This window comes from Folsomia candida, unplaced genomic scaffold, assembly GCF_002217175.1.
Source record: "Folsomia candida strain VU population unplaced genomic scaffold, ASM221717v1 Fcan01_Sc019, whole genome shotgun sequence".
NCBI lineage: Eukaryota > Metazoa > Arthropoda > Collembola > Entomobryomorpha > Isotomidae > Folsomia > Folsomia candida.
Genome location: NW_019091211.1, coordinates 228,392 through 239,835, shown reverse-complemented (window position 1 = coordinate 239,835; position 11,444 = coordinate 228,392). Strand labels below are relative to the sequence as shown.

The window sequence follows — 11,444 nt, the reverse complement described above, 5'->3', positions numbered from 1 at the left end:
AAAATTTCATTATGGCAGACTCAACCTTCTTCGTAAAATTTCAAGAGTCAATTGTACCCAAGCCATGTAACCATGCATTAAGCTGCCCTGACAACTGTAAAAGCTGCATTGATACCATTATCTATTATGATAAGAAGTTACACATGATGGACATTCCAATCTCATAAAAAATTGTGGAAATACTGCTAATGTATTTTATACGTAGTTGTTTCTCACATATGTAGGATTGAATCGACATTTTTTCTCAATATTATTAAGACATTTAACCAATATTACCAGGTTCATGTATGTACATAACAATATAAATGGGCAACTTATTACCTACATAGATGCTGATTATGATGACCGAATAGGATAGTAGGATAGGTCTGAAATTCTCGGCAACTTGCTGACCCAATGTGTGAAAATTTGGGTTTTAAGTCCTTTAGAATTTGAATGGAAAGTGAGAAAGAAAGATGTGTACAAATGCATACATATGTTTAATTTATATGCAAATTGTACATATTAAATCTTGCTACTACTGCGGAATATTGCATGCTTCAGTTTGAGTTAAACATACATTTAAATAGCGTCATTTATTCCGATCATGACAAACATATGAATATATGTAACTATGCATACATTTGCACCTACAATACTTGACAATTAAAAATAACTACTACTTCGCACACAAATTTAAACAAACGTTTTGGAATCAATACAAGTTTACTTTCCCTCCCGTTTGATCAGAATTAAGAAATCCGTAATTCCGACACATGCTTAACCAGAGAGTCCAACGGATTTTCTACAAGTTCTGGCATTCTACGCATTAAAGCCCGTTCCACGCCCTTGTGAGGCCCCTGAAGAAAATAGTACGGTTGTACTCCCCACTGGCCTGGATTACTAGCAAATACGTGAATCAGGAATGGAAAGGCGGGTGCATTTTTGTCGTGTTCGACAGTTTTTTCATGTCTTAGAGCATCTAGAATTTTAGCTGAGGACATGTATTTCTTGCAACAATCTTTTTGTTTGATTAGTTTTTCTTCGGGTAAATTATTTCTATCCCAAAAGTACTTGTTATCTGTAAGTGGTGACGTACTTGTCACACGCTGAAGTTCCAGCAAGTGTTTGTGCATTTTATCCACTTGATCTTCAGTCAATTTGAGGGGGAAGCCTTGATAGAGCTGCCCTACTTGTGTAATATCGACGAGTTTGGCGAGTAGCTAAGTAAATAAACAAATGTATTGGTAATATATTTCTCAAACAAAATTGATTTAACAATGCGATGGCGCCAGCGGTCTCGCTCCAATTTTGATGATACCACGATAATTATGTAGAATTAAGCACATGTTTCAGGATTTTTCATATTCCCAAGTTTGATACAAAATTATGCTGGAATCCGTTAGCTAGAATTTGTATTTTTCTCCCTCGTGAAAATTTAACGGTAAAAATGCAGACTCTCGTACATACATATACAATTATAATTTCGTTGAAACTGAACATTATGAAAAATCCTGAAACATGTGTTTAATTCTGCATAATTAAGTCTACATAATTATCGTAGTTTTCTCAAAATCGGAACCAGACCGCTGGCGTCATCGCATTGTATGTAAGTAGTACCCTTGGAAATTCAAGTCTCCCCCTTTTCTCCCCGAACACATGTTTCAAGTATTTTTGCAATAATCCAGTATAAAATTCCTGGGCAGCGTTTATCCCCGGCCGGTCATCAAACTCGGTGCAGCTATCGTTTCCACCAAAGTCGGAAAACAAGACGAGAGGAATAAGAAGCATAATGCTTGCTTCGTCGGGCGCATGGCTTCGAATTCTTCGGAAAAGTTGAATATTCATTTCTGTGAGTTCCTCTGGATACAAACCGGCGCACTCGTCTAGCTGAATTAAAAAGACATTATCTTAAACGTAAAAATTAAATAATTTAAGTGGAAAACTTAAACTGAACAAAAATTGATCGTAAAATTACAAAAAACGTACGACTTTTTTATTTTAACTTACATGAACTTCGGGGTATTTTTCTGGTAGGTTGTCCGCATCATAAAAGCATCCACGTTTCTCGATATTAAAGGTAAATACGCCACGTATCATGCCCATTTCCAACACGGATCGTCTCAACAAATTGGCCTGGTCGTGTAAAGAAAGTCGTTCAAATTCTGGGAGCATTCTTGCAAAACATACAAATCTGAAATAGAAGAAGAAGAAGAATTTGGAAAAATTTAATAAACAGCAAGTTGTTTTTTGTTAATTTAACTAGTCAGATTAATACCTCCGGATGCTTGTAGATATCATTCCAATATTTAGAATGTGGATTTTTGTCTTTGTTAAAACTTCAGTTTTTGATCGAGAAACGTAATTGTATGGAATTAATTCGCAAGCTTTTTTATAAAATTTTGGAATATTGTTAATGATTTCGGCTTCTTCAGCGCTCAATCCTTGAGCTGAAGGAGGAATGGATACCTCAATTCTAATGTCTTTAACTGCCTCAATTTTTTGATTCTCAACTGCTTTTGTATTTTTTGAGCTTTCTTTTGTCCTGTTATAATCAGAGATGACCCAAGCGGGTTCCATTCCAATGCTTAGACACTTAAAAAATCGACACGTAGTACAATTCCTTCGTGTAAGTAAATTAATTTCGCAGTTTCCATCATTCTTGCAACTTTCCTTAAGATTTGAGTAAGTGGCCGTGTAATTATCCTTAAGATTTTTAAGGACAAAATGCTGGAAGCAATTTAAATGTTTAAACTCTGAATAAATTTGTGCCAACATTTGACGTTTTAAATACGTACGTGAAAGAAAGATCGGCAACAATTGCATGAAATGCCTCCATAATTGTGAGACCGGGCTTTATCGTGGCAGACATCGCAAGGCTATGCAATTATAGAATGGCAAATTAATTTCGAAGTTGTGGGATACTAAATACGTGGTAAAAAAATATGTACTTTACCCGATCTCGTTCAATCACTCGTAGTCGAGGCTTCCTCTTTCGTGGGGCAAGTTCACTGGTAAGATTTCCCGATTTGGAAATTACTACGTTACGATTCTCTTTTCCCATTATCTTTTAATGCACATGACTTAAAACTGATCAGCGTTGTATCGGAAAAAATTTTTTTTTCTGAAAATAAGTATGTTCGAAAATTAATCCATAAAGTTGGTATAATAAATAACTGTGCACGTTGATACGAGAAACGTAAAACTTTTACACATTCGCCATATGATCGTCGTGTTAATAAGTGTGGATGAAGAATAAGTGCATAAAATGATCCAATAAACTTCAGACTGTTGTCTGTCATGTAATATTTACCAGGCACAGTAACGATTATGCCATGAAGTGCAGATCTCATCAACTCTTAGTTTTGGCTGACCTTGATGAATGACTGGACATATTAGTAATGAATTGTGTACATATTTGCGTACGTATGTACGTATCTAATGGAATGAATATTTATTGGTGTACATACATATTTATGTATGTACTTACATATGGTTACTATAACGAGGTTTCGGTAAAAACCATTAGATTTTAATTCATAGAATATACATATTTATATAATGTGTCTGTCTACTAAAATAATCTGCCAAAAGTGGTCGGTGTTATGAAATAAAATTATTTTTTAAGCAAAAATATTCTGATTTCAATAACTTTTTGTATAGTAATTCAGTTATCAGACAAAAGCAATTCTAATACGAAATACACTGGGAAACTGACAATGCAAGTCTTTTACGTGTACAACTCAGATCTGGTTGGGACCAATTTTATTTTGTTCACCACAAAAAATAAGCATACCCCTATTTTTTCATTTTTCATAATGCTCTAATTTGAGCGCGGGGCGGGAATTTTAAAACATTTTTCAGCCAAAACCTCGCTTTTTAAAAATTCTGTAAATTTTCGAATTTTAGCGCGAATCCAAAAATTCGAAAACATGTCTCTTTAGAATGACTTACCTGACTTATGAAAAATTTAATTGTCTCAAAATTTGAATTTCAAAATTTTTTGCCAGTTTTTGAAATTCATTAAAGTTGTAAACTCTTTCAAATTTTTAATTTTTCAAAAAATAATGCATTTGGATTTTTTACAAGTCAAGTAAGTCATTCTGGAGAGACATGTTTTCGAATTTTTGGATTCGCGCTAAAATTCGAAAATTTACAGAATTTTAAAAAGCCGAGGTTTTGGCTGAAAAATGTTTTAAAATTCCCGCCTCGCGCTCAAATTAGCGCATTATGAAAAATGAAAAAATACGGGTAAGCTTATTTTTTGTGGTGAACAAAATAAAATTGGTCCCAACCAGATCTGAGTTGTACACGTAAAAGACTTGCATTGTGAGTTGAGTTCAACATTCTAAATATTTTATTTGGCATAAAAATATAGATTCCGTCCACTGCTTACAATCAAATTTGTCTAGAAACATGCCATATAATTTAGTCTTATATATAGCTATAAATTTCCTTGTATGGGTACATATTTCAATAAATATAAAATAACCAAGTACCTTGATACCAATGTCACTCAATTATAAGTTTATCTTTAGCTTCGGAGATAATACTTGCTCAAGAAAAATAAATTGGTGCACATTACAACTTATTTATTACCGCAAAACATATCCGCAAAAAGTCGTAATCATAATGCACCCAGCGAATTGCATGCAGCGAAATGTTTTCTCCTTCAGTTGTCTGCCTAGAACAATAATCCTCAATTCTTTGACCGTCCACCTATCTGAAATCATTCCAAATGGGCCACATTCCATTCATCAAGCATTTTAAAATTGATAGTTCACTCTCAATTGCATCAGAATTATGAAATCCGTAATTCCGACACATTCTTAACCAAAGAGTCCCACGGGTTTTCTACAAGTTCTGGCATTCTCCGCATGAAAGCGCGCTCCACGCCAAGATGAGGTCCTTGAATGAAGTAGTCCGGTTTTACTCCCCACTGGCCAGGATTACTAGCAAATATGTGAATCAGGAGTGGAAAGGTTGGTGCATTTTTGTCGTGTTCGGCAGTTTTTTCGCGTCTTAGAGCATCTAGAATTTTAGCTGAGGACATGTATTTCTTGCAACAATCCTTTCGTTTTACAAGTTTTTCTTCAGGTAAATCAGTTCTGTCCCAAAAGTATTGGTTATCAGTAAGTGGTGACGTACTCGTCACTCGCTGAAGTTCCAACAAGTGTTTGTGCATTTTATCCACTTGATCTTCAGTCAATTTGAGGGGGAAGCCCTGATAAAGCTGAGCAGCTTGTGTAATATCGACGAGTTTGGCGAGTAACTATGTAAATAAGTAAATTTATTGCTAATCAATTCCGCAAAAAAGTAAACAAATTAAAGTACTATGTACTTACCCTTGGAAATTCAAGTCTCCCTTTTTGTTCTCCCCACACGTGTTTCAAGTATTTTTGTAATAATCCGGTGTAAAATTCTTGGGCGGCGTTGATCCCGGCAAGATCATCAAACTCGGTGCAGCTATCGTTTCCACCACAATCGGAAAACAAGGCTAGAGGAATAAGAAGCATGATGCTTGCTTCATCGGGGGCAAGAGATCTAATTTTTCTGTAATCTTGAATATGCATTTCTGTGAGTTCTTCTGGGTACATCCCTGCGCACTCATCCAGCTAAGGTAAACATGAGCTAATACATAATTTAAACTTAAATACATTTCTTATGTGAAAAATTGAAAAAAACGTTGATTGCTGATTTTGTGAAATGTGCAACAAAAAACTTATTTATCAGTAATTGGACTTACATGAACTTCGGGGTATTTTTCTGGTAGGTTGTCATCATCAAAATAGCATCCACCTTTCTCGAAATTGAAGGTAAATGCGCCTCGTATAATGAACATTTCCAGTACAGATCGTCTCAGTAAATTTGCCTGGTCGTGTAAAGAAAGTCGTTCAAATTCTGAAAGCATCCTTGCAAAACATACGAATCTGAAATTAAAGCAAGATAATTTGCGTATTTTATTATATTCTTATATTATTTTATTTAGTTGAAATACTATTTATTTATTTCTTTTTTGAAATTTATCGAATCAGATTAATAAATACCTCCGGATGCTTGTAGATATCACTCCAATATTTAGAATGTGGAGTTTTGTCGTTGTCAAAACTTCGGTTTTCGATCGAGAAACGTAATTGTATGGAATTAATTCGCATGCTTTATTATAAAATTTAGGAATATTCTCAATGATTTTAGCTTCTTCAGGGCTCAATCCTTGAACTGGAGGAGGAGTGGATGGCTCAATTTTAATATTATTCTCCACCGATGCTATATGTTTTCTTTGTTTTGTCCTATTAAAATCAGAGATGACCCAAGCGGGTTCCATCCCAATGCTTAGACACTTAAAAAATCGACACGTTTTACAATTCCTTCGCGTTAGGAGATTAATTTCGCAATTTCCGTCATTCTTGCATCCTTTGATAAGATTTGAGTAAGTGGCCGAGTAATTATCCTTGATATTTTTAAGAACGAAATGCTGAAAGCGATTAAAATATTGAAACATTGAAAATTTGTGCTAACATTTGCAGTTTTAAATACCTACGTGAAAGAAAGATCGGCAACAATTGCATGATACTCCTCCATAATTGTGGGACCGGGCTTTATCGTAGCAGACCTCGCAAGGCTAGAAATTTTTAGAAGGACAAATTATTTCCTAAGTTTTGGGGAACTAAAGAAATGCATGGAAAAAATATATCTGCATATTTTACCCGATCTCGTGCAATCACTTGTAGCCGAGACTTCTTCTTTCGTGGGACAAGTTCACTGGTAGAATTTCCCAATTTGGGAATTATGACGTTACGGTTCTCTTTTCCCATTATGTTTTAATGCACGTGAGCTAAAACTGATCAACTTTTTTGAGGATAAATATGCTCGAAAATTAATCCATCAACTTGATATTTATAATAATAAATAATTGTGCACATTGATAAAACTTTTACACATTGGCCAGATGATCGTGGTGTAAATATCTGTAATTGTGCGTGGAGTCTGGAGAGTAAGTGCATAAAATGATTCAATCAGCTTCAAACTACTGTCATGGAATATTTACCAGTACGATAACGAGTATGGATGCTAAGTACGGATCTCATAATCTCTTGGCTTGGTATTGGATGACCTTGATGAATGACTGGACATTTTACCAATGAATTGTGTACACACATATGGACATACATAGGTAAGTGAGAATAACATTCTAATTGAATTATTATGTATGTATATACATATCTATTCGTACAGATATTTATGTACGAACTTACGGTTCTTATAATGTGGTTTCGGTAACAAATATTGTATTAAAATTCATGACATATTTACAGTTTTATGTAATTCATGACATGTTGTCTATCGATTTGTCTACCAAAATTATCTACCACAATAGTCTTCCGAAATTGGTCGATGTCATGTAAACAATAACTAAAATTATTGTTTAAAAAAAATATTTCGATTTCAAAAATATGGTACATATGTATGTATTTGTATTTCCATAAATATAAAATGGTCAAGTATCTACGTAGCCCCGAATGCCAATTCTACTATAAAATCCTGGTTATCTTTAGCTACTTATACAAGATTAAATAAATTGGTGCCAATTTACTCATTACAACACTACATCCTAAAAACGTCGTAATCATAATCCACTCGACTTTCATGCGTCCGAATTTATTCCATGCAATTTTTTTGTAACCCGGAATAATATCTTAGGCAGATTCAAAATGTAAGCAGCAATGTTATCGTGTGATTTAATATGATATCCATCACTTTAAGTGTCCAAATATTTGAAATCATCCCAATCGGGCCACATTCCACCCCAATCGGCGTCAATGAATGGATCATTTTCTTCCACTGCTTTCTCACAACGAGTCGTCTCGCACCAGCCAAAAAAAGTCGACCGACCTAAACGTATGAGCACACATTGAATATGCAAATTGTGCATACTACGTAACTGTTGATATTACTATTAAAATTTATTGTACATATGGCTCAGTTTAACTTATATATTTCGGATAATTTATTCCTCACATGCATTAGCAGACAATTTTGCAAAAAAATGTTTTAATTCTCACTCATCAAGCATTTTGAAATCAATACCGTCACTCTCAATTGCATCATAATTAAAAAATCCGTAATTCTGAAACATTCTTGACCAAAGAGTCCCATGGGTTTTCTAAAAGTTCTGGCATTCTCCGCATTAAAGCGCGTTCCACGCCCAAATGTGGACCATTAATAAAGTAGTCCGGTTGTACTCCCCACTGGCCTGGATTACTAGCAAATATGTGAATCAGGAATGGAAAGGCGGGTGCATTTTTGTCGTGTTCGACATCGTTTTCGTGTATTAGACCATCATGGATTTTCGACGAGGACATGTATTTCTTGCAACAATCCTTTTGCTTTATAAGTTTTTCTCGAGGTATATTATTTCTGTCCCAGTGGAATTTGTTATCAGTAAGTGGTGAAGTTTTCGTCATTCGCTGAAGGTCTAGCAAGTGTTTATGCATTTTATCAACTTGGTCTTCAGTCAGTTTAAGAGGAAATCCTTGATACAGATGACTAGCCTGAGTAATATCGACGAGTTTGCCGAGTAGCTGTATAAATAAAGAAGCTTATAGGTGATAAATTTAGCAAGACGTAAACTGTATCATGATTAATGATGGGGCATGGGGCTTGTCCGTGTCAAGCCGATATATGTCAATTTGACCATACTATTTGTCACAATAACAATGTGACCGGCATTTATGACAAATATGACGGACAAATTGGACATTTCTTACATACGGCGCATTTCTAATCATGATTAAAGTAAACCAATCTACCCTTGGAAATTCAAGTCTCCCTCTTTGTTCTCCCCACACGTGTTTCAAGTATTTTTGTAATAATCCAGTATAAAATTCCTGGGCGGCGTTGATCCCTTCACGATCGTCAAACTCGGTACAGCTATCGTTTCCACCAGAATCGGAAAACAATACGAGAGGAATGAGCAACATGATGCTTGCTTCATCGGGGGCAAGCGACCGAATTCTTCTGTAAAGTTCGACATGCATTTCTGTGAGTTCCTCCGGATACATACCTGCCCACTCGTCTATCTAAATTATAAAAAAATTAAAAGACTTAAAAGACTTTATTAATTATGCGAAAATGAAATACCTTTCCTAAGTGAAAATTTGAAAATGCAAAAAAAATGTTAATCGAAGATTTTTGGAGACGTGACACAAAAAAGTACAATTATTTATTTCAACATACACAAACGTCGGGGTATTGTTCTGGTAAGTTATCCGCATCAAAATAGCATAAGCGCTTCTCGAAATCGAAGGTAAATGCGCCTCGAATAACGAACATTTCTATCACGGATCGTCTCAACAAATTGGCCTGGTCGTGTAAAGAAAGGCGTTCAAATTCTGGGAGCATCCTTGCAAAACATACAAACCTGAAATTAAAGTAGATTTAATCAGATACAATTTATTTAATTTTTACTAATTCAACGAATAATACCTACGAATACTTGTAGATTTTACTCCAATATTTAGAAGGTGAAGTTTTGTTGTCGTCAAAACTTCGGTTTTCGATCGAGAAACGTAATTATAAGGAATTAATTCGCAAGCTTTTTTGTAAAATTTAGGAATATTGTCAATGATTTCGGCTTCTTCGAGGCTCAATCCTTGAACTGGAGGAGGAGTTGATGTCCCAATTTTAATATCCTCATGTGCCTCAATTTTTTGATTCTCACTGGGTGTTGAATTTTGTGTACTTTGTTTTGTCCTTTTAAAATCAGAAATTACCCAGTCGGGTTCCATCCCAATGCTTAGACATTTAAAAAATCGACACGTTTTACACTTTCTTCGTGTAAGTAGATCAATTTTGCAGTTTCCGTTGTTCTTGCAACTTTTCATAAGATTTGAGTAATTGGCGGAGTAATTATCCTTAATGCTTTTGAGTACGAAATGCTGGAAGACATTTATTTAGACTTTGAATAAATTTTGTGCCAGCATTCAATTCACACTTATTTTGTATTTATTTTGTATTTTACGTGAAAGAAAGATCGGCAACAATTGCATGATACTCCTCCATAATTGTGAGAAACAGCTTTATCGTAGCAGACATCACAAGGCTAAAAATTGATAGAATGGCAAATTAGTTAAACTTCTTAAGTTTTGGGGCACTAAATACATAGTAAAGAAGAATATTTGTACTTATATAAAATTTACCCGATCTCGTGCAATCACTCGTAGTCGAGGCTTTTTCTTTCGTGGGACAAGTTTACTTGTAATATGTCCCAATTTAGGATTTTTTACATTATGATTCTCTTTTCCCATTGTGTTATTTTGTGTGTTACTTCAAACTGGTCAGTTTTTTTACGATAAGAATGTTCGAAAATAAACCCATAAATTTGATACAATAGTGGTTCAGCGTTGGGAGATCTTTTATGCATTCACCATATGATATTGGTGTTAAGTATGTATGTAGAAGAATAAGTGCATAAAATGGTTCAATCAGCTTCAGACTGTTGTCATGGAACATTTACCTGGTACGATAACGAGTAAGTGCAGATCATCTCTTAGTTTTGGCTGACCTTGATGAATGGGCATACTTCTTATCAATTAATTATGTACAAATGTACGTACGTTAGTGAGAATAAAATTCGAAATGAATAAATATGTTTGTACGTATTCGCATACATACATATTTATGTACTCACAGTTACGATAACGTGGTTTTGGTAAGAAAACGAACTTGAGTTTATTCATTATTTCTTTGCAGCTTTAGTATCGTAAAATAGTTTACAAAGAAAAAACAAGGGGTCAAGCTTCATACAAATCGTAAGCTTAGTAACCCGATTTTTAATTACGAAATCTTACGACGCTTACAAAATCTCGTAAGTGTCGTAAGTGTCGTGAGTTATTTTAAGATACGAAGAATACTAAGGATGCAAAAGAAATAATGAAGGTAATCCTTATTTCTTCGTATCGTAAAATAACTCACGACACTTACGAGATTTTGTAAGCGTCGTAAGATTTTGCCATTGAAAAACTCGTTACTACGCTTACGATTTTTACGAAACCTGACCCCTTGTTGTATCTTCGTAAATTATTTTACGATACTAAGGATACGAAGAAATAACGAATACCCTCAATGAATATCCTGATTGTATTTAAGTAAATGCATAACATATCTATGTAGTCTACCAATTAGTCTACCAAAATTGGTCGGTGTTATGTAAACATAAAATAAAATTATTGCTACATATATATATACAAAAATACTTCGAATTCAGTACATTTTTGTCGAACAATTCAGTTAAGTAGTTATCAGGACAAAAGCGATTGAAATACAAAATGCGCTGAAAAATTGAAGTGAGCTAAACATTCCATTTGGCATAACAATATACATTTCGTCCAGTGCATACAATAAAGTTTATCTAGGAGCTTTGCTATATAATTTAGTCCTCCTTTCCTCATTTAAGTACATACATA

The 11,444-nt window shown here is 34.5% G+C and overlaps 3 protein-coding genes across 4 annotated transcripts; all 3 read right to left on the bottom strand.

The window, feature by feature from the left end:
• Positions 1 to 556: 556 nt before the first annotated feature.
• LOC110857551 (thyroid hormone receptor alpha-B) lies at positions 557 to 3,787 on the bottom strand. The gene is made up of 6 exons (XM_022106138.2): positions 2,936 to 3,787; positions 2,778 to 2,858; positions 2,258 to 2,709; positions 1,990 to 2,173; positions 1,600 to 1,869; positions 557 to 1,202 (listed from the first exon to the last, which is right to left on the bottom strand). Exons 1-6 carry the CDS (start codon positions 3,041 to 3,043, stop codon positions 732 to 734), a joined length of 1,566 nt encoding a protein of 521 aa, XP_021961830.1. The 5' UTR covers positions 3,044 to 3,787; the 3' UTR covers positions 557 to 731.
• A 526-nt stretch (positions 3,788 to 4,313) lies between these two features.
• On the bottom strand, positions 4,314 to 7,070 carry LOC110857806 (thyroid hormone receptor alpha). 2 transcript variants are annotated; one of them, XM_022106417.2, is made up of 6 exons: positions 6,687 to 7,070; positions 6,521 to 6,601; positions 6,027 to 6,454; positions 5,726 to 5,909; positions 5,325 to 5,594; positions 4,314 to 5,251 (listed from the first exon to the last, which is right to left on the bottom strand). In XM_022106417.2, exons 1-6 carry the CDS (start codon positions 6,792 to 6,794, stop codon positions 4,781 to 4,783), a joined length of 1,542 nt encoding a protein of 513 aa, XP_021962109.1. In that variant the 5' UTR covers positions 6,795 to 7,070; the 3' UTR covers positions 4,314 to 4,780. The 2 variants fall into 2 exon arrangements, with proteins under 2 accessions (XP_021962109.1, XP_035714030.1); XM_035858137.1 differs by having other exon boundaries at positions 6,517 to 6,601; positions 6,687 to 6,701.
• Positions 7,071 to 7,922: 852 nt separating this feature from the next.
• Positions 7,923 to 10,804, bottom strand: LOC110857549 (thyroid hormone receptor beta). The gene is made up of 6 exons (XM_022106137.2): positions 10,179 to 10,804; positions 10,001 to 10,081; positions 9,466 to 9,917; positions 9,217 to 9,400; positions 8,790 to 9,059; positions 7,923 to 8,561 (listed from the first exon to the last, which is right to left on the bottom strand). The coding sequence occupies exons 1-6, from the start codon at positions 10,284 to 10,286 to the stop codon at positions 8,091 to 8,093; spliced, it is 1,566 nt and encodes a 521-aa protein (XP_021961829.1). The 5' UTR covers positions 10,287 to 10,804; the 3' UTR covers positions 7,923 to 8,090.
• Positions 10,805 to 11,444: the final 640 nt, after the last annotated feature.